This window comes from Columba livia, chromosome 5 (assembly GCF_036013475.1).
Source record: "Columba livia isolate bColLiv1 breed racing homer chromosome 5, bColLiv1.pat.W.v2, whole genome shotgun sequence".
Classification (NCBI taxonomy): Eukaryota; Metazoa; Chordata; class Aves; order Columbiformes; family Columbidae; genus Columba; species Columba livia.
In genome coordinates this window covers 8,215,159-8,237,725 of record NC_088606.1, presented here as the reverse complement: position 1 = coordinate 8,237,725, position 22,567 = coordinate 8,215,159, and the positions used below count along the sequence as shown (strand labels likewise).

Here is a 22,567-nt window from a genome sequence, read left to right as displayed (position 1 = left end):
CTCGGGGTGTCCGTGCACTGGAAAGGCCTAGGAGCTGGGAGGGCACCTCCCAAAAGGACACCGGTACCTGCAGAAGGGACTCTGCTGGGTCACCCACCTTAGCAAGGGGGTGTCTCCTCTTCCAGAATGAAGAGATTAGAAAGGATGATCTCAGCTAAATGTAACTCATGGGCTGATGGGGTGACTGCCAGTCAGCTGTAGCGACAGATGATACTTTCATCTCAGCAATCTGAATTGCAAAACGTGTTTACTTAATGTCTCCCTCCCTTTTGTATCCAGCCTGTTTGTCAGTTTTTATGTAACAAAACCTATTTTAAAATGCTGGGTTTGGGTATTCTTGCTGAAATCCACTTTCCAGCTAAATGGACTTTCACCCCATTGCAAGAAAATCCCGTCATTTAGCACAGAACTGCACCCGTCACAACTCTCTGCAAAGAAGAAGAAACGTGAAAGTTGTGCCTGCTAAAATAGTTAACCTATATTGTTGCTGAAATAACTGTATAAGAAATAACATCCTCTGATTATATGGGTTTTTTAAAATCATATTTAATATTATAGAAAGATTTTATCTGGTTGCAAATGAAAGTATTTCATGACTCTAATACCACCCAACAAGAGCTAATGAGAACCATTTCTCTGGCAAATAAAACTGTAGATGTAGAACAATATTAAAGCAAATTATTTAAATCAATCTGCTCTCTGGGAGCATTTCTTCATTTTGAGTCATTCATGTTGAAACTCCTCATGTATGAGACAGGCAATGTTAGGGCTTTGCTGCTCCTAACACACGGGGTAATCAGCAGGGACCAGCTTCCATCCACCCATCCCAAGCACAGAACGGGGTTCCTGTGTATTTCACAAACCTACTCAGTTTCTTATATGCATTTGTGAAGACAAAACAAAGCAAGCAAACAAAAAAACCCCACCAAAATATTATATTTTAATTTTTATACAGAAGCACACATAAGAAAATGCTCATCATTTATGCAGAGACAGCACATTCAACTCGAACGCCGGATTCCCGGCTGCTGTGGATTTGGTCCTTTGAAGTCTACGGAGCTGCCGTGACCTTCAGCAGCTGGAGATCTGGCCCTAAGCGGTCTGCACATTTTTAATGCATTTTTGGCGTCCCAGGGCAGGAAAGAAAATGCAGTATTTGTTCATTCCACCATTGTCTGCCAGCAATTTCCACAAGGAACTTTTCAGGGGATACACTTGTTTTCTGCTGGGCTCAGTGTTGACATAACAGGAAAGCTTTTTATCTCCCTGGAAGCCTCCCTGGGCACAAGTTATACTATTTAAGCACTCTTTTCTTTGCTATTAATATAAAACAGCTGTGGGAAATGAAAATATTGAATGACACGGCAAAGCAGGGATAAGGGACTTGCTGAATATAAAGCCGGATTGTCCCTGCCGAGGAGGGTGCTGGAAACATCTGGGAGAAAAGCAGCAGCACAGGCTGCGGGGTGAGCAGAAGAACCAAATAATTTAAGATGCTGCTGCAAAGCAACCACTTCCATAATTCCGAGGGGCAGCAAGAAAAGAACTCCTGGACGAGGAGCCAGATGCCCCAAAAGCAATCTGAATGAGGTTATAAGAAACCAAGTTTATGTATTATTCCAGTTTCTTTCAGCTGTTGGTGAGGAATGTCCTAAAGCCAGGTCACCCTTTGGTGCTCTGGCACAATCACTCGTGTTCTCACAGGTTTCCTGGCCTGATACTCTCTTGTGATAGTAAATTTATCATTCCTCCTCTGAAAGAATAAATGTTTTATTAATGCTCAACTCTCTAATCATAATGAAGGAGTAGACAGTCTTAATTAAGTAATTAGCAGCTGTTATGAGTTTGTATTTTGTTCTGTAAAAGTGAAAGAATAAATAGTATTAATACTACTAAAAAGGTATATATTTTTTTTCTGTATGTTATAAAGTGAAAGATGTTATGAAGAAAAAATAAATAGGTTGTGGGACCTTTTTGCGCTGTAACAGAAAGTGCCAAAGCACCGAACTCGCTGCTCCCCATCCCGAGGTGCTGGCCCCACCGCGGTCCCGGTCACCACCAAACCACATCTGGAAATAGCAACCTGGAGCCTTGGGAGCAGAAAGCCTGAACCAGCAGCTTGTGGAGAAAACCCAACCCAACCCCATGGGATGGGCAAGACCTGTGTCACTTCATGAGCAGTGGGGTTTGATCCTGGTCTGTCTGCAGAGCCTCAACACTTTCCAGGGTGTGCAATAGGGCATTGAACTGTTGGGCAGCAGGTCGGCTTTTCTTGGCCACTGGAGATCTGTGATCCTTCACAAATACCTTATAGCAGTCCCTGGGCAGGCAGGAATCTGCGGTGGAAATTACTGACCAGCAAACAAAAGGAAACCTTATAAAAGGAGCACAGGAGGAGCAAGTGTCCAAACAATTCAGGTCTGCTAGCAGCTTTAAGATTTCTTTCTGCTCACCGAACGGCTGCCTGAAAAGCTGGGCACATCAGAGCACCACTGTAAGTTTATCCTTTCATATATAAAATCTCTCCAAAGCTGCCCACTCAATCACAAGGCAAGAAAACAACAGGTACATTCAGCTTTAATGAAATAATCATCAGTTATATGTACAGCTATAACCGAGGGGAAAAAAGAGCTACAGAAAGGGTGCAAACACAACCCTGGATGCGGAGCAACAGGTACAGGGGCCACGCTGGACCAAAGCATTTCTGCCGTTCTCCTACTTTTGAAGACATGTTTCTCCTAAAAGGCAATACTGAAATACAAGAAATCTTCTCAAAACTGCTTAGCGGGCTGACAGAAGATGACAGCCTGGCCCCGTGGGGTCATTTTGGGTTTCTTCACCAGAACCCCAGACATTGTCCTCCGCAGCTGACGCCAGTGGGTCCCACAGAGATGCTGCAGCCCTTTGCTTGGCACCAACTGGCCGCGGTGCCCGGTGTGATCCCGTGCGATCCCGTCAGCAGCCTCCAGCACCAGCACGGCTCCTCCACAGTGCTGCGGCAGCTCCAAAGTACATACCAAACTCTTCAAAGAGTGCCTCTCAAAACCACGGCGAAATACTTGGAAGAACCAGTGTGAAGTACAGAGCCATGAAAATTGTACACACTGAAGTATCAATATCTGATAACTTATCAAATAAATTCACAGAAAAAGACACCTTTTTTGTTGCTTTTTTTACATCCTCTGATTTTTCCTTAAGTTTTACTTGCACAGAAACAAGCCGTGGCACTCGCTGCTCGCAGTCCTCTCGTAACAACAGAGAGGCTTTATCAAACTTTAAAATGTGGTTGCGCACCAGGTACCAGGAAAGTTTACAGCCCTTATATTTGAACAGAAATCCAAATCCTAGGCTGGGAAGGGAAATCTCAGTGAACCGCCTATGGTCAGTGAGCAATTGCCAAGCGAGGCTGCTATTTCTGTATCGGCTGAGAAATACACAGGAGAATTTTCTCAGAACAGGCTGACTTGCCCGCAGCTGTACATAAATCCCAGCTGCTCAGATGCAATCCCAAATTATTAAAAGGCTCTTTTCTCTTGGAGAGCTGGTAGTTAGAGGCGACGCTCACACACACACACACACACTATGCTGGTGCAAACCCCATCAGAGAAGGGCAGTTGGTGGGGTTTTGATGGCAATTGGTCTGTCCAGGCATTTTACAGCCATGTCCCCAGGCTCTCACGTCTAGATGTTTTCCCTGAGGACTTTGGTAAGATCTCTCTGGCATTTCCCTGCGTGTTTCAGAGCAGGCTACATGGCGTGCTGGAGCCAGCCAGAGCCCGCTGGAGCAATGCACGTTTCCCAGGGGATGCCCAGACTCACTGAAGCCGAGTGGGCTTTGCTGTGCGGGGGGAACCTTGCGGAACAGGCTGCCCCCAGCACCCAGGGACACTGGCAGTGCTCAGACCAACTCTCCTCCCCACTTACAGCCATCCCAGCACCAGCAGAACATCACAGCTGCCCAAACTATGTAAAGATGGAGGCAAGAGAATCATAGAATCACAGAATCATAGAACAGTTTGGGTTGGAAGGGACCTTCAAAGCTCATCTAGTCAAACCTCCCTGCCATGAGCAGGGACATCTTCACCAGATCAGGTTGCTCAGGGCCCTGTCCAGCCTGGCCTGGGATGTCTCCAGGGATGGGGCATCCACCACCTCTCTGGGCAACCTGGGCCAGGGTTTCACCATCCTCTTGTAAAAAATCTATTCCTTATGCTTAGCCTGACTCTCCCCTATTTTAGTTTAAAACCATCACCCATTGTCCTATTGCAACAGGCCCTGCTAAAAAGTCTGTCCCCATCTTTCTTATCAGCCCCTTTGAAGTATGGAAAGGCCACAATAAGGTCTCCCTGGAGCCTTTTCTTCTTCAGACTGAACAACCCCAATGTCTCAGCCTAGCTGACTGCTAACATGCATGCAGCTCACTGCTATTTATATCACATGCCTTATATCAAAAATATGCTCCATCTGAGGAGAGCTTCACCACGACATCGTGACTGGGGTGGAGCGAGGCGAAGGACGCAGAGGGGCTGGCCACAGCAGGCACGTTCCTGCCCAGCCCGCGCCACCAATGCCGCTGGGAATTCTGCCCATTGAGTTTAATGGTGCGAGAACGAGCCCCCAGCAAACGAAGCGATGTCGTTTTCTTGGCATTCGCGCAGCTTGGGGTCAGCAAGGCGAGCGGCTGATGCTGTGCCTTAACGTGTCTGGAAATGCACAGGCTGCTTGTGACAGGGGAAGAGGCCAAATGGAAAACGTCGCTCACTGCAACCATCCAGCTTCATGCGACGTGACAGCAGGGGCGATGCAGCTTCTGGCATCTGTACATAGCAAGTACCTGTTTGCAATACTAAACGCTGGCCTGAGCATGTCAGGCATTGATGTTTTTGTGTTAACATTGCAGTCACTTCATCCTCCCTTGTCTCCACCGAAGCCCAGGGCAAACCTCCAGCCCCGTCCGACGTGCCCCGAATCCAGCCCAGCAGCAGGTCGGGTGCTCAGCACCTCTCGGGACCTTTCGCTAGACACGTGGTGCATACAGATCTACAGCATGAACAAGAGGGATACCTGGCATGGACGGTGTCAGAGACGTGGCCTTAATGTAAAAATGCCACTAGATGAAAACACAGTTGCTGCAACACCTTCATCTTCCCGCAGCTGCGGCTGATGGCACTGCCTGAAGCCCCAGCCCCAGGGGACAGGCTGTGCGTAGCAGGGTCTGTCCCACAGCCCAGGATCCATTTCACATAGACACACAACTGAATGGGCATGCAGAATTAACTACACCTCGGCCCCGGAAGCCCTCCAAGCTTTCTCCCCCCCAGGCCAAATGGAGTTTTAAATCACTCCCTGTACTCTTTCTTTTGGGGTCATCACTGCCATCACAGAAAACTGTTGTGTTTATTCTGTTCCAGAGCCATTTCACTGACTAGCTGCTCGATGGATGACTGAATGGCTGCCTTCACGAGGGAAGATGCCGTTTCAATGAGGAGCAATTCGTACTGCTCCCCAGTTCTGTGCCCATGGTCACCTGGACCTTTCTCCTCTGCCTGGGGACCACCACCGGCCTCGGGGCCCTCTTTTGTACCAAAATCAAAGCTCTCGCTTGATTTTTTATTCCCTCTTTGCTTCTTGTGGTGCAAAACCGGGGATGGCTCGTAGGCCTGGTCAGAGTCAGTGTTGTCAGAGTCCTCGGCTTCGGTGACAGTGATGACGATGCCAACTCCAGTGCCCATGCTTGCTGCTAAACTCACCTGCTGGCTGGAGCAGCCCTGCACGCTCACATCATCTTTAAATGCCGACTGACTGAAATCCATTACAGTTTCTTCGGCTTTGCACTCCTCGGGAAGATTTACACTCTTTTCTGATTCATCCCCTTCAGGCAGCTCTCTGCAGGCATCAGGGATTTCCTGCAGCTCCGTGGTTTCAGGGGTGCTGTCGGGTTGATCCTTGGAAACAGGCGCTTCGGGAGCAGCTTCCCCACATTCCGCATGGACTGTGTTTTGGGGCAGGGTCCCCTCCGGCGGTGCCTCCCGGGCTGTTTCATTAACTGTCTCTGACTCAGTTACCTCCGACTGAGCAGGGCACTCTGTATGTTCCTCTGCATCAGGTGTGGGCTCTAAGGGCTCGCTCTTCCCAACAGAGTTGACGCTTTCCTTCACCGTCTCCTGGTCCTCCTCCGCAGAGACTGGGCTGAAGGATTCAGACTTATCCGGTGGGGCCAAATCCTCCATCTCTTCACTAGCTTTATTCGAAATGCCCATCACCTCATTTGCTTGCACGCTGCCCTCCGAATCCTCCACGGCTTCAGAGGGGCTGAGCTTTTTCTTGCTTCTGGAGAACCGTACACAGGGCATCTTCACCCCAGAGCTGACCCGTTTCTTTGGGACGCCTTGTGCACGGCCCTCCTCAGCATCCACCTCCAGCTGCACTCGGGAATCAGAGGGCACCTTCTTCCACGAGGAGGATTTTTGCCTTCTCCGAGGTCTTGCGAGGTTTTTGATGGCTGCCCAGGCTCCTTTGGAGGATCGCGATTGATTAGAAACTTTGGCCTCCCCTTGGTCGGTGCTGATACTTTGGCTTTTCTCCTCCGAGGCTCCTTCACACGCATCCTTCACGCTCTGCCCTTTCTTACAGGACTTCTTCCGCTTCTTAAAACAGAGCATGGAGGGTTTTTCTGCCCGTTCCTCTGACGGGGAACACGTTGCCCCTGTGCTGTGAGTCTCTACCTCTCTTGGGTTCTCCATTTGAATTTCCTTAGCTGCCTTCGCCATACTCACTCCTTTCCTTCGTTTGTGTTATATCACTAATTTTCTTGATTAATGTATCAGACACAGGAACTGCAGAGACGCTCAAACTGCATTTTGTTTCCCCAAAATTGTTTTCAAAACAATGTTAGTTGCTTTTTAACGAGCGGATGTGGCAGTGAAGAGAAGTTCTGCTGAAGCTATTGCATCCGCTTTGTAACTCCCACTTTGTCTTATTACTCACTTTATCACTTCTCCAAGGAATCCTGGGTAGACGTGAAGCTGAACCCGCTTCTCCTTGGCTTTGCTGGCCAGAGTCACTCTCACCTCCAGGACAACCCACTTAAGTTGCGCTTGGTCTAACAACACAACTATTTAATTGCCAGTCTGACATTATTGTTGGGTTTTTTTTTGTTCCCCAAAGGATGACAAATCAAGCCAAGAGTAACAGTTTTTATTCACCCCACGGACCTGGAAAGAACTTGCAGTTTCTCAGCTCTCTGTAATTCCACATTGCACAGGGAGTTTGATTGAAGCACCAGTAAAACCAGCGGCAGCCAGTGGCTGTTTTCTGCCCCCCAGTGACAAGGTCAGACGCTGCTTTGTCTCAGCTTTGCTTTCTGCTTCAGTTCCCCTCGCAGGTTGTGTGAGGTTTGCTGCAAAGCGCGGCCAACACTTCCATCTCTTATCTGTAACACAACGAACAAATGATAAGACCTGCAGAGCATTTTTTTTTAAAGAATTAACAAGTTCTTTTTAAAAATATTTCATTTTGGGAGGCAGACCAGGGCTGGAAAAGCAGTTCTACGCCTGGATGCACCATGGCAGCTTTTTCCACTAATTAGCATCATTATCCAAAGGCAAAATAAGGCCACCAAGATGTCAACTCAGTGATGTTCCACAGCAAAAAAATGCTATTTTGCTATTTTGTGTGGTAAAAGGGGACTTTTTTTTTTTAACTGCCCATATTATGGCTAACATATATTACACACGCACACGCATATATTTTCTTGTACAGTTAGCTCAATCTTTTCCCCACTGCTCCATATGCACTCATAGTTCCAGCTAGGGAAATTACACCCTGAGACAGCAGATATTTTTATCTTTAATGCACCATATGACAATATGCAAAAACACAGAATACAGAAAGGAGGCTTGCGGAATACAAAAGCGAAATCACATGGCAAGAAGGGAGCTTATTGATACTACGTGCATGCCTTCCATGGCAACCTCAATTAACACTGCATGTGTTCATCAAACAAATGACATTGTAAGATATATGTCACCTTTAAAAAAAATTTAAAAAGCGCTGCCTTAAACATCATCGGAACATTTTTTGGTATAAAGATGCAAAAACGTGTTACTGCAAACGGTCCAACTTCTCTGGGACTGGCTCAGTGACTCCAGGCAAATCTTTACCCAGGGTTTTGTACTCTGCTTTTAAGTAGTAAGATGATTAAAAAGGGGGCTCTGGCGGGGCGTGCTCCCCCGCGGAGCAGGGGGAAAATGAGCTGACAGAGGCGGGTGTGAGGGAGAGAAGCCGGAGCTGCCCCGAGCGGAGACCCCAGCCCGGGAAGTTTCGGGGGCGTCCGCGGGAGCCGCCCCACGAGTCCCCCCCGCCCCGGGCAACGGGCAACCCCGAGAGCCGAACCCCTCCTGGGGGGTGCTGGTGAGTGGGGAGGGGGGCTCTTCGGGCAGCGACCGCGGCTGCAGGGGCCGGGCCGGGAACCCCACGCGTGTCGCCTCCCCCGCGGAATCCCGAGGCGCTGCCCGCCCCCGCCGTGCCCCTCGCCTTCCCCGCGTCCTCACCTGCGGCTCCGCTCCGCACCGCACCGCACCGCTCCGCACCGCCGCCACCGCCTCCCGCCGCAGCCGCGCCCCCCGGGCCGGCGGGGAGGGCGCTGCCGGCAGCCCCCCGCCCCCCGCCGCCAGCCCCCGGCCCGCCCCCCGGCACCGGGCGGCGCTGCGGGAAGCTGCTCGCAGCTCCGGAGAGCAGCGGGGCTGGGGAAGGAAGGGCGGCCCGGGACCCCGGCTCCGCATGGGGGGCATCCCCCCTCCTCCTGCAGGGAAGCGTCTCTCCCCGTTTGCAGGGCAGCATCCCGTGCTTTGTGCAAGGTGGCGTCTCGCCCTCGTATGGGACAGCACTCCCACTTCTGGCGGGGCAGCACCCCTCTGTGCAAGGCAGCGTCTTTCTCTGCTTGTGGGGCAGGAGCCCTCTTTGCAAGGCAGCATTACTGAACAGCTGACCAGGGAAGCAGTGGTGTCGCCACCCCTGGAGGGGTTTAAAAGGTGTTTAGACGAGATTCTTAGGGACATGGTTTAGTACTAGAGGTAGGTGATGGTTGGACTCGATGATCCTGAGGGTCTCTTCCAACCAATATGATTCTATGATCCTATGATCTTTCTGTGCTTGTGGGGCAGGATCCCTCTCCCTCTCGCAGAAGAACCTTTCCTCCCCTCTCAGGCTGTGCACAGCAGCAGCACACACAAAAACCACACATGAGGCAAAAGTTCTTCCCAGGGACTGAGCTCTGGTTTTCACTTTGGATCCCCATGCACGCTCCAGAGGGACTGCTGGCATTTGGGAATCCGGCGATTGCCTGGCTGTGGGGGAACCGAGGGGTCTCACTCTTGGCAGCTGTTTTTGTTTTGTCCTACCTGATACCTTTGTAGCTTTAAACACACACAGTTTGGGTCACCACAGGAGCTACACCTTCAGAGCTGATGGCAAGGACAGCCTGTTCTTGGGTTTAAGCTAATCTTCGTCCAACACACCAGAGAAAGTACCACTTTCATATAGGCCTTTTTTTTTTCCTCCATAGCAGCTGAGATCTGACTTTAAAAAATTGCATCTCCAGCTGTTATGATTGATGGGAGGGCCTCTGGAAAAAGGACTACCAAGTGCAGCTGCTGAGCTACATGGAGCTATAGTCTGAGATGCCTGAATGTCCCCATTCATCTCCACAGGGAGCTGACTGACACCCACAAACGTTCTAAGGACGTTAACTACTTCACAGCGTGCTTGCACGTAAGAAATCAGGCAAGCAGCACACTCGAACCTGCAAGTGCTTTCCAGTGCACACCAGCCTTAGAAATGTACACATGGCCTCCCGCTCTAGTTTCATCGTGGAAAAAAAGGTACAAAATGGGTTTGTTGGGCTGAAATGTGGATCAAGCAACAATAAGGAATCACTTTTTAAAAAAGCTCCTCTATGTGTCTGCTCGTGTTCACTCAGGATAATAATCTTCATGTAGAAATGGCTTCTCTCTCGGGGTGGGCAGTGGTTATAATTACGATCCGGTTCTCCATTAAAGCTGAGCAAGGCCCCTCAGCAAGAGGAGATTGTCCCTCATGGCAGCTGGAGGCAGGAAAGCGGGCAGCGGTAACGAGGATGGCTAACGAGGACGGTGAATGCGAGGATGGGCAGCGTGCTGCCTCGGGGGCAGCGTGACAGCGGCAGGCCCCATCAACCCCCTTCCAAAACACCTCGCACAGAATTCAATTACTCCTGCTGCTCCAGGGGAAGATGGCAGCACCGAAGGCTGTGGTGCAAGGGAAATAAATGGCAGGGTCTGTAGCAAGCAGAGGATCTGCTTGGAAGATGGATAAGCCTGAAAGAAGATGGGAGGAGTGGCTGACACGCCAGAAGGCTGTGCTGCCATCCAGAGACCTGGACAGGCTGGAGAGTTGGGCAGGGAAAAATTTAATGAAATATAATGAGGGAAAGTGTAGAGTCCTGCATCTGGGTAGGAACAACCCCAGGTTCCAGTGTAAGTTGGGAAATGACGTATTAGAGAGCAGTGTAGGGGAAAGGGACCTGGGGGTCCTGGTGGACAGCAGGATGACCATGAGCCAGCACTGGGCCCTTGTGGCCAGGAAGGCCAATGGTACCTGGGGTGTATTAGAAGGGGGGTGGTCAGTAGGTCAGAGAGGTTCTCCTTCCCCTCTACTCTGCCCTGGTGAGACCACACCTGGAATGTTGTGTCCAGTTCTGGGCCCCTCAGTTCCAGAAGGACAGGGAACTGCTGGAGAGAGTCCAGCACAGAGCAACGGAGATGATGAAGGGAGTGGAGCATCTCCCGTGTGAGGAAAGGCTGAGGGAGCTGGGGCTCTCTAGCTTGGAGGAGACTGAGGGGTGACCTCATTAATGTTTATAAATGTGTAAAGGGTGAGTGTCAGGAGGATGGAGCCAGGCTCTTCTCGGTGACAACCAATGGTAGGACAAGGGGTAATGGGTTCAAACTGGAACACAGGAGGTTCCACTTAAATTTGAGAAGAAACTTCTTCTCAGTGAGGGTAACAGACACTGGCCCAGGCTGCCCAGGGAGGTTGTGGAGTCTCCTTCTCTGGAGACATTCAAAACCCACCTGGACACCTTCCTGTGTAACCTCATCTGGGTGTTCCTGCTCCATGGGGGGATTGGACTGGATGAGCTTTTGAGTTCCCTTCTAATCCCTGACATTCTGTGATTCTGTGATTCAATGTAGGCCCACCCTGGCCCAGCCGTAGGCTCTGGTTTTCTTTCTGGGCCCACACTGAAGTGCTGGTGACATCCAGCAAACCAGCCAAGCAACAATTTCTCCTTTTCCTTTTGTCCCTATCACTAGTTGAAAACACAGATTTGTTTCTTGTATGACGTGATGTAGGACTCTCATTACAGCACAGCTGGGGGAACGGATGTCCGTAACATCTCTGGGCTCACAAACAGCCCACAAAGAACAAATTTGCGCATAATTAGTTTTTTCTCTAGGCAACAGGAAGACAACCTTCCTATATTTAGTTAGAAGAAACAAAGTGTCATTTGTGTCCTATTTGATAGGGCAAGAACTAGCCAGCATACTTAGTTGCAAAGGAGAGAATTAAGAAAAAAACAACCTGTTTATGTATCAGAAGACCAAAGTAAGGTTGCTGGAGAGCTCACATCCCCCTAGGTTGAAAGGGCAGGTTAGGAAAGCTTCCCCACTAAGCTCTAGTACCCTTGGGGCTGGTTTTTGGCCCTTACGCTTTGTTACCGCCAGTCCCGCTGTGTGTAGCAAACCCCTGCACAGCCACACGCCTGAGCCGCTGCTTTGCCTTGCTGCAGGAGGTGGACGAGCGACCTCTTGAACCATCTCTCTCAAGCACATGTCGATGAGCTCATGCTAAACTAAAAGGAGGCTAATCTTAGCATAAATTTGCACTTATCCCATCTTTCATAAGCATAAAATGAAGGTGGAACACAGAGCGCTCGCAGGAAAGCAGTGTGGCAGGGAAGATGAAACGTAGGAGCTGACAGCAGACTTGGCAGCGGCAGCTCTGGCAATGTGCTCCATGGGGAGGCTGAGACGAGGTGACACAGGTGACAAGGTGCTTTCAGCTGGGCACGGGGTCTGAGGCAGCAACTGGGGAGCACCCTGACCCCTTCTAAGTGGCTTCTGTGTGCTCCGGCAAAGCCGGCTGCCAGTAACTCCTCAGCTGAACACCACGGAAAAGAGAATTTTAACAGGCTGTGAACGCATCTCAAATGCTCTTATGATGATTTAAGCTGTTCTGTCTGCTCCTGTGACAACCAGGTAGTTTTTATACAATTATTCTCCCCTCTTGAATAACTTGAGCGATATAGATCTCTCCATAAATATACACAGGATCTGTGTACTACAGATGCGCCCTTACATTGGTGCACACCTACAGCCTGATTCTCTCAGTTCTCACCCAAATCGGGATGTTTTTAGATTCAGTTCTGATGCAAGCAGATGGGCTCTGCAAGTCTCAACTCAGATCTTTTGCAGTCAGCTGTGAGTATCTAAAATTCACGGAATAATTCAGGTAGTTTATTTCCTATGGATGACACACATCATCTAGGGAAGGAAACAAGATTAAACACACACACAGTGGTGCATTGCAGGGAACTTATTACCGCAATAATCACTTGCACTTGTCAATACAAGGATTGCTGCTGTGTACCTCTAATCACAGAAATAAGTTCTACTTCAATAATCTCAGTGCATACATTAAAACCCCAAAAGCAGTTGAGTATTTACCAGTTTATTTGTATTAGTTAAAAAATTGGCAGCAATGATATTTTTATGTTACAAAACGATTTTTTGGCCTGCGGACAAAACCTGCTACAAGTCACTTGATCACTACTTATGTTGTCTGTGTTCAGCAAAAAGGTACCTTAGGAAACAAGGCTCGTCAACAGTTTAACTGTGCTTATTGTTGAGCATAGAATGGTTCAAAAGACATGTGGCAGAAGCCAGAGATCCAGACCCTACAGAATATCCAGAGGTTGGATTTCCATCAGCAGTAGAACATGGTAGGCACAGCTGGGTTTTGTAGAAGGGAAATTTGATGTGGCTCAGGTGCCTGCAGGAATAGTTCACAGCAAAAGGCAGCGTAAGCGCTGCTGGAGGGAGACCAGAAGCAAAGGGGATTCCTCCTTGCTCCCTCTCTTAAATGACATGGGTGCAGTTCCTCAGCACAGCCATTTCTCCCATAGTGTGAAAAGCAGGATATAAAATTCAGTATGGCAAACAGGAATATGCAGCGTACAAGACTTTCAAAGATAATGTACGCTACAAAAACCCTATGGTTAAGACAATTAAGTCCCAAGACTGTTTCAAACAGCTCCAGCTTTAGGATTTTTAATTATTAAAATCATGTCACTGAATCAAAAGAGGTCACTAAACCCAAGGTTCTGTATTCCGCTTCAGCTATAATTATGAAGCAGGAGGGCTGTAGAGGAAGCGTGCTTGATATGCTCAGTGTCAACTAACCTGGCACAGAGTCATTTAGAAATTATTACAGATTAAAAGTAAGTGGTTGATTCTTTAGCAGTTCTCTTTCCAGTCACTTCGTGCTCTATATTCTCAGTCATATCTTGTTTTGACTTAAAAGAAAAGATCAGGGCATAGTTCCATTTACATGACTCATCAGGTGTTCTTCTGGGAGCTAGAAAGAAAAATAAATTTGATTACTATTATACAGTACTGAAGGCAACTTTCAGGCTGAATTATAATCAAATGCCATTTGGAAACGTATGGCTTAATATGAGATTGGCTTAACTCCATTATCTCAACATGAGAAATGCAGCCCAAATATTGAAAGCCTTCAGGAAGGCACCTACCTTTGGCCAATAATTCCTTTCAGAAGAGCCCAGTTACTTCTCCTGACACTGGATCCAAGTCTATATCATAGAAACAGGGTCTTGTAGGAAGTCCTGGCATAGTGCTCATCTGGACAACAAGAGATAAGATGTTAAAATGGAAGCAGCATAGGTTCATGCAGAAGATAGAACACTAAATCACTGCTGAAGACTACCGCTCAGTAGGCAGATCTTTGTTTTGTTTTGTTCGTTAGTGGTTTTGTTTCGTTACGATGAGGATTTAGTTTGGCTTCTGTCTCTGTCAGTGACCGAACCCAAGCTTTGGCAAAGTATTTAGATATCCAGCTGACCAGCTAACTGTTAGAGGAATGTTCATGGACTTTGCTGTGGTGAGACAACAATTACTTGTGGCAGTTTCCTGGTTATTAAAATGAGGATACATGTTTTAATACAGCTTTGCCAACTGTAAAGTCTCAGCTGATTACCATTCTTTAAGAGTCTAGAACTAGAAGTATTAAATAATTAGGAATAATTATTGTTGAGAAGAAAGTTTAAACAGTTTGTGGCTATTTTATTTTTTTTAAACTGGGATAAAACTTAAATAGCAACGGAGAGGTCAGGTCTCCTGACTGGAACATTTCTGAGGCATTTACAGAATCACAGAATGTCAGGGGTTGGAAGGGACCTCAAAAGCTCATCCAGTCCAATCCTCTGCCAGAGCAGGAACACCCAGATAACGTTATACAGGAATGTGTCCAGGCAGGTTTGAATGTCTCCAGAGAAGGAGACTCCACAAGCTCCCTGGGCAGCCTGTTCCAGTGCTCTGTTATTCTCACTGAGAAGTTTCTTCTCATATTTAAGCGGAACCTCCTGTGTTCCAGTTTGGACTCAATGCCCCTTATCATTGGTTGTCACCGAGAAGAGCCTGGCTCCATCCTCATGACACTCACCCTTTACATATTTATAAACATTAATGAGGTCACCCCATAGTCTCCTGTTGTCCAAGCTAAAGAGCCCCAGCTCCCTCAGCCTTTCCTCACACAGGAGATGCTCCACTCCCTCCATCGTCTTCGTTGCCCCGCGCTGGACTCTCTCCAGCAGTTCCCTGTCCTTCTGGAACTGAGGGGCCCAGAACTGGACACAATATTCCAGGTGTGGTCTCCCCAGGGCAGAGTAGAGGGGCAGGAGAACCTCTCTGACCTACTGACCACCCCCCTTCTAATACACCCCAGGATGCCATGGGCCTTCCTGGCCACAAGGGCACAGTGCTGGCTCAACAAGGGCGCAGTGCTTCAAGTCGGAAGGGCTGAGCAGTGGCAGAACTGAGGCCAGCGAAACAGCTGCCAGCGCTCCGCCTGCCTCAGGCCAGTCCTCTCCAGTTGTCCCACTGCTCAGTTCCCAGTTTCAGAGCTGCAGAACACAAGGCTGGCGGGCTCCACACTTGGCCTAATTTACTAATGCAGCTGACAGGATTTCCCCTTCCCTAACTCAGCGTTGAGCTCAGCAGCACGTGTAGATTAAACACGGATGCCCTACAGACAGGGGCAACTCGTGACCACGCTTTGTTTGCGCCACTGGTCATTAACCCCTTTAATAAAAAAATTCAAGGTCTCATTTTCTATCTGCATCATCTAGGCTCACTTTTCACAATCAGCATTGTTATGCTTGTCTCCATTAGATTAAAGATCTCTTTGGCAACCCGTTGTTTTCTCCCTGATCAAGCATTCTGCACTCTAATCAAATTACCTCCCAATCTTCCTTTTTGCTAATAAGCTAAGCAGCAAAGAGGCAAAGCTCTATGGGTTAGGTGCTTTCTGCAGTTCTCAAAACTGTTCGGGGAGCTCCTGGAGTGCCAGCCCATTTTCCTGAGCCATTTACAAGTGCTAACACCAATCCCATATGTATCATACCACTGCAGGTCTTGCATGGTTTATGTGGAGCTAAAAATCACTTCAAGTCCGCTCTTTGTAATGAATTCTTTGTCAGAGCTCCTGGTTTCTGAGACCGAGAATAGGGGGACTATAAAGAAGACCCTCATCCCTTGTCTTTGTGTTTAGCTGTATGAATATTTTGCTCTAAAGAGCCAAGGTATTAAGAGATCCAAAGTGCCTGGAGGGGTTTTCCTGTTCTCACCATAGTCCCAGTCTCCAGTCATGGAGAGCAAGAAACCTCCTATTTATTTCTGTAACACTGAACAATCACAGAGAATTACAGACCTCCACCTGCAGATTCAGATGGTCACAGCAGGAGCTGAGACAGTGACAACAGAGCAGAAGGTCCCAAACTGCCATAGACTGGCCTGACTTCACTATTTCTTGCACTTTCTCTTTTGAAATAAATGGTCAATTTTCCCCCTTTCCCATCCACAGGGCAACCCACAGTGGCTACTCTGCTATTCATTATTTAAAGGCAGTCTGCTTAAACCTTCAATTTCTACGTAGTACAGGATAATTTCCAACCAGGCTACTAATTTTCTGTATAGGTGTCTACAATGCTTAACGCACTCAATTATTTTCAGAGCCAAAGAAATGAACTCTTCCTCCATTATCCTCCTCCCCTGCAATACCGCATGTGCTGAAAAAGAACACAGGGCAATTCACTGTTTACTTGGATGAAAAAATTAGACCACATGGATATCATCAATCTAAGAAACCAAATACGAACTAAGAATGTATTATTTATTGCACTTGTGGAACTTACAAAAATTGCCATCTAGGAACGAAAAATACAGAGCTGAATAAATAATTTATTTTCAATTCATCAGCAGCACTAGAAAATAAACCCATCCAATTTCAGCCCAATGATTCATTTCACATCCATTATCTTCCATGCTCAAAGTTAAATCTAGATAATAATTGAAATTATATTTCCTTTAAAATCTCAAAGTATTCCATTAAAGTGCAACAGCTTCAACTCTGAGCCAGAAAGGGAAAAAGCAAAAGCTAAGAAGCTGAGAAAAAAATCAAGTGTGTCATACCTCTGTGATTAACTTCAGATAATAACAATATGCATGCACTGGTGATTAATTTCACCTCCAATTTCTCATAAAAGCTTGTGCATAGAGCTACATATTTACTGCATTTTCAGCTCACAGTTCAACGGCTGCTGCCAAAAATTTATTCTGAGGCTAATACAGCTCCTGCTGAATGGGTTTAAAATAGCGATCTGATTCAAAATGCCCTGGATTGCTTCTCAAAAGGACATCCCTTCCCTGGCTGGGCAGACACCACAGAAGAGTGATCTTCGTGTCTCTAAGCAAAACGGTTAATTCTGGCAGAAGCAACATCATGATTTACTACATGTCCAAGAAACCATTAGGAATCCGGGAAGGGAGTGGAAAGAGCCCAACTCCACAGAAAATGAAGACATCAGAAAAAGAGCCAAAATGTTAGTTTTAATGTCTGAAAACATCCTTCTCTCGTGTAGCTCATTAATGCTGTGTACCCTTTCCTTCTCCAGTGCTTATGAAAAGACCAAAATACATTGTTTGGACTAAAACTTGGCTTGCAAAAAAATGTCATTAATAACAGAAACAAGCATACTGCCTTTCAATTTACCCCAAAACATGCATTACTCTTTAAAAAGATGGATGAGCCAGACTGTGGTTATTTTATTTATGCTGGGTAATCTGGAAACCCTTACTTTAATTAAAAGAAAAAAAGATATCCAATATTTGGCTCTAGCTAGCATTTGAAGAAAGAAGGGACCCAGCTCTTAAATCAGCAAATTTCATCATCGGAGCCATGCACCCCTAATGCTTTTGAAGACTTATTGAAAGAAATATGTTGCCATGAAGACTTCAGAAAAAGGTTCCCATCCAAAACAATAAGAAAAAGACAGAGATGCATGCTCCAACTGCTCCATCCCTTTAAATAATCTAACAAGTTACTTGACAGAAGAGATCCCCCAGGTAAGATTTCCAGTGGAACCTTCCACCCTAACATTCTTGCTTTGGATGCAGACCTGAACATTAGTCCATTTTGCAGGTAGCTCCTCTTTCTGCCCGGTAATTTGTATCAAAGCTATTCCAGGATCCTGTTTCCATTGTAGCTTCTCTCTCATTTCTCAGCTGACATTATGCCAATAATGTCAAAGAACAGAAACTAAAAACTCAAGGGCATAGTAAAATGAATTCTTGGAACGGACGTAGGCTGAACAGCTAACAGATGGTCAGCAAAACCACGAGAACCAAACAGGAGGGGAGACTGACAAATGATTAACAGTACAGGTCAGCTTCACTTCAGAGGTATCTCATCAGAAGCTTTCACAGTATCACAGGATCACAGTATGTTTGGGATTGGAAGGGACCTCAAAAGATCATCTAGTCCAATCCCCCTGCTGGAGCAGGAATGCCTGGGTGAGGTCGCACAGGAACATGTCCAGGTGGGTTTTGAATGTCTCCAGAGAAGGAGACTCCACAACCCCCCTGGGCAGCCTGTTCCAGTGTCTGTCACCCTTACCGAGAAGAAGTTTTTTCTCAAATTTAAGCGGAACCTCTTGTGTTCCAGTTTGATCCCATTACCCCTTGTCCTATCATTGTTTGCCACCGAGAAGAGCCTGGCGCCATCTTCATGGCACTCACCCTTTATATATTTATAAACATTAATGAGGTCCCCCCTTAGTCTCCTCTTCTCCAAACTAAAGAGACCCAGCTCCCTCAGCCTTTCTTCATAAGGGAGATGCTCCACTCCCTTCATCATCTTCGTTGCCCTACGCTGGACCCTCTCCAGCAGTTCCCTGTCCTTCTGGAACTGAGGGGCCCAGAACTGGACACAATATTCCAGATGTGGTCTCACCAGGGCGGAGTAGAGGGGAAGGAGGACCTCTCTCGATCTACTAGCCACCCCCCTTCTAATCCACCCCAGGATGCCACTGGCCTTCCTGGCCACAAGGGCACAGTGCTGGCTCATGGTCATCCTGTTGTCCACCAGGACCCCCAGGTCCCTTTCCCCTACACTGCTCTCTAATATGTAATTTCCCAACCTATACTGGAACCTGGGGTTGTTCCTGCCCAGATGCAGGACTCTACACTTTCCCTTGTTAAATTTCATCAGGTTATTCCCCGCCCAACTCTCCAGCCTGTCCAGGTCTCTGGATGGCAGCACAGCCTTCTGGCGTGTCAGCCACTCCTCCCAGCTTAGTGTCATCAGCAAACTTGCTGATAGTGCACTCTATTCCCTCGTCTAAATCGTTAATGAATATATTGAATAATATTGGCCCCAGTACTGACCCCTGAGGCACTCCACTAGATACTGGCCTCCAACTAGACTCCGCACCATTGACTACCACTCTCTGGCTTCTCTCCTTAAGCCAGTTTGCAACCCAAGCTTCGTAAGCTTTGGAGGAGTTGTCTGGTTCTACCTTGATCTGCAGGTGTACAGACTTCACCTGCAACCCTGCAAAGTGCTTTCATTGGGAATGCAAAGTCACAACGGTGATTAGGTGGGCCAAGGATTTCTCCCATCGTCTCCACCAGACCGCAGTGCCCAGAATTTGTTAGCTACAGAGCTCACCCTTTCCTCAAAATCCAGCAAGACAGAGATGTGGGACCTGAGGAGTATGCTGGGGGCTTGCTAAGTAATCCAATGGTCAGACGGTCTATTTTAGCTTCCCTCTTCCCCCTGAATAAAAACTATTAAGGGCATCTAACACACTAGACTATTAAAACACCAACTGTAAACAACAAGGACTCTCCTAATTTAAGGTACCTTGTAAGTGCTTACTAGAACGCACGTGAAGCTTTTCCTCACCCTGCAGTAGAGGGTTTCATTCAATCACATACCGTTCCTACTAGTGGATACAGGAATCCAGCACCGACACTGGCCCGAATGTCTCGGATTGGCAGAATAAAACCCGTAGGTGCTCCTTTTTGTTCAGGGTCATGAGACAACGATAAGTGAGTTTTAGCCATGCAGATTGGCAGGTTTCCAAATCCCTGGGAAGGCAAAGAAAAGAGAGAAAGAGGAGAGAAATAAGTGCGAAACCAGTAACTCTTCCTGTATGCAAAAGTAATTGCTCCGCTCTGCTGTTCTCTGCAGCCATTTTCTCAGTGTGCTTTACTCCTCACCAACTACTCCATCCACAGCTTGTCACATCTGTTGACCATTCTGCATCCCTATTCCTTCTCTCTCAAACTCTCTCCTTGCTTCCTGCTAAATATTAAAGAATGAACCACCACGGACCCCAACACATCCAACCGAGGAAAAAAATTAATGATATGGAAGTGTTAGATATACAATCTTGATAGCCCACTTACTTTTTACTCTCTCTTCACAAAACATTAATCTAAACAGCTCAGAACTAAAGTTCTTGTTCAGCTGAGGTCAGTTAATTAAAAATGTTGATCAATATCATTTCAGCTCAAGAGGAATTGACAGTTACATGCCTACAGTATTTTGATAGACTTGTAGAGAAACATACAAGAAACAAGAAAGCAAGAAACTACATATGCTGTAGTAAATGGACTGTAAAAGCAAAATTATTTGAGCACACTATAGAAAGAATGGGTAGTTCTCCCATTGCTCTTCTCTTCAAAGCCCTCAATAGACCTTCATTAATACAGAAGCACAAGAACACCATGCAAGAGAAAAGTAACACAACAACCAGAAAGCATCTAATTCAACAACCAGATGCCAGGTTCAAAACTTTTAAAATAGACTTTTTTTCCACAGGAAATACTGTGGAACTCTTTCCCCAACATAGTTGTGACTGCCAAAAATCCATATGGGTTCAAAAACTGATTAGATAGCTCAATGGAACAACGTCTAAAAAAATCACCAGAGACTATTTAGCACCAGTCTGACCACTTGTAGTTCCCTAAGTCCCAAATATCTGAAGGACTGGAGAGTACAGTAGAGAAGGACCACTGAATCCCCCTGCTCTTCTCTTCCCACACACTGTTACAGACGTGCTACTGGGCCAGATGAGTTCTGTCTTCACTAGAAGCCAGGGCCAGTTTCTCCCTGCCCATATCACGTCCTCGTCCTCCTCTGCCACAGCAGCATCTGGCGAGTCCTGGACAAGGACACGATTAGAGTGACGATTCCCTTCACACACAACTTGAACACCCCTGTTCAATACAGAAGTTTTCAATGAAAAGCACCACTGGCATCAGGCGACGTGGAAAACTCACTTGCTTAGTGTACAAAGTGACTTTCTCCTGTGCTTCTGGAAGTAGCTCGATGTCACTTGCCCCGTAGACCTGCTGTGCAATAAGCCTGATCTTCTCTATAATAGGCAGCTAGAGAAAAAAGACAGGCAAGTCAGTGTGGTCAAACCACAAAGAGCCGTAACACCACAGCAGCTTCACAGTCCTTCATACATGTTGTGCAATGTCCACCTGCAGATACCAGAGCTGTTTCCATTTGCTGTAGCACAAAGCTAGACGGTAACATGAGGGTTTTCAGAACAGGTTTCATTTATCTTTGTTGCGGTTGTTTCTCTTGGTAAGAGGGCAAAACTAGTTTACTACAGTCAGAAACAAAACTATACGCAATAGTATTTCTTAAAAGCTGTGCCTGCGTGTTAATTACCCTTGCTGCAAAAGAGATGTCTTTATTCTTTCTCAAGTCTAAGTCAAAAAGCAAGTAAAAATAATTTGAGGGAACACAAGTTAATAGTTAAATAAAAGCACAAATGAAACAGGTTAAAGAAGGAAACTGAAAGCATCTGTTAAAGAGCTAAAATGGATATAATGACGGAGCTCTGTACCTCATTAGGTTCTTGAATAGGTCCTTGCTAATAAAGGAGGATTCAGGCCATAACCTGGGAACTAACTGTGATGACTTCATTACCTTCAAGTCATCTGTCAAATTTGCTTAAGTACAAAGTAATTAGAAACACACACATACACATTCTCTTCCACCCTGACCTGTAGTGTGACTCCATAAGCCTTACTTGCAGAGAAAAAAAAAAGTTAAAAAGGACAAATTCTGTGCCATAGCCTGTTGTATAGATTTCCATTATGAGCAAAAATTGCACCCAGAATCTCTGCAGGTAACAGGTTTGGTCAGGCCTGTTCCAGTCCATGCTCTAAGAGGAACGCACATCTCAAGGTCAAAACAATAAGAACTGATCAACTAGGTCTTTGGGACTGGTGGAATAAATGCTATGTTCTAAAACCAAGTTTCTTCTCAGTTTCTCAGAGCAGCCTTTCAGACAGCCTTTAGCAGCTTAAGGCAGTGAAACCAACCGATCTCCTCCTTGAAAACAAAGTACCCTGTAGCACTGCAAGTTCCTACCTCCACGTTATAGAGGAACTTGAAGTTGCTGGGTGTCTGCGATGCTCTCTGAACAGCCTGGGCCAGCGCGAGTGCTCCTTTACCTCCCTCTGCCCAGTGCGTGCACTCCACAGCATCGAACGCTCCCGCTGCCTTTGCCTGTTGTACTACAAGGGCCAGTTCAGCCTTTGTGTCTGTTCTGTAAGGAGAAAAGTTTGCGCATTTGTACCAGAATGCAGATATGGTAAATTTAACCCTTTGTTCTAACCATTTTTCGCTCTTTATTATTGCTGATTTAGAGGTGCCAAATCATATGCACATAGCAAGCTAAAAAAACATAATTTCTCTAAATCAGCCAATATGCATTTACGTCAGACGAAGAATCCTTAGCTGGCTACTCCACTCCAACTGGCATCAGCTTTAATGCATCAGGTCAAAGCCTTCCTGCTTGCATAAAAAGACCACACAGAGGTTGGATTTCCTGTGCAGTACAGCATGCAGAGCCCAAAATGGTTCTTAG

The 22,567-nt window shown here is 46.9% G+C and overlaps 2 protein-coding genes across 2 annotated transcripts in view; both read right to left on the bottom strand.

The window, feature by feature from the left end:
- Positions 1–2,560: 2,560 nt before the first annotated feature.
- AKAP5 (A-kinase anchoring protein 5) lies at positions 2,561–8,705 on the bottom strand. Its single transcript, XM_065063282.1, has 2 exons — positions 8,553–8,705; positions 2,561–7,432 (listed from the first exon to the last, which is right to left on the bottom strand). Exon 2 carries the CDS (start codon positions 6,768–6,770, stop codon positions 5,379–5,381), a length of 1,392 nt encoding a protein of 463 aa, XP_064919354.1. The 5' UTR covers positions 6,771–7,432; positions 8,553–8,705; the 3' UTR covers positions 2,561–5,378.
- A 4,047-nt stretch (positions 8,706–12,752) lies between these two features.
- Positions 12,753–22,567, bottom strand: part of MTHFD1 (methylenetetrahydrofolate dehydrogenase, cyclohydrolase and formyltetrahydrofolate synthetase 1) — a 44,624-nt gene continuing 34,809 nt past the window's right edge. The window contains exons 24-28 of the mRNA XM_005506370.3: positions 22,069–22,246; positions 20,961–21,068; positions 19,611–19,763; positions 13,850–13,958; positions 12,753–13,674 (exon numbers count right to left, since the gene is read on the bottom strand). Coding sequence (XP_005506427.2) covers positions 13,869–13,958; positions 19,611–19,763; positions 20,961–21,068; positions 22,069–22,246 — 529 coding nt within the window. The 3' untranslated portion in view covers positions 12,753–13,674; positions 13,850–13,868. The remainder of the gene's footprint in view (positions 13,675–13,849; positions 13,959–19,610; positions 19,764–20,960; positions 21,069–22,068; positions 22,247–22,567) is intronic.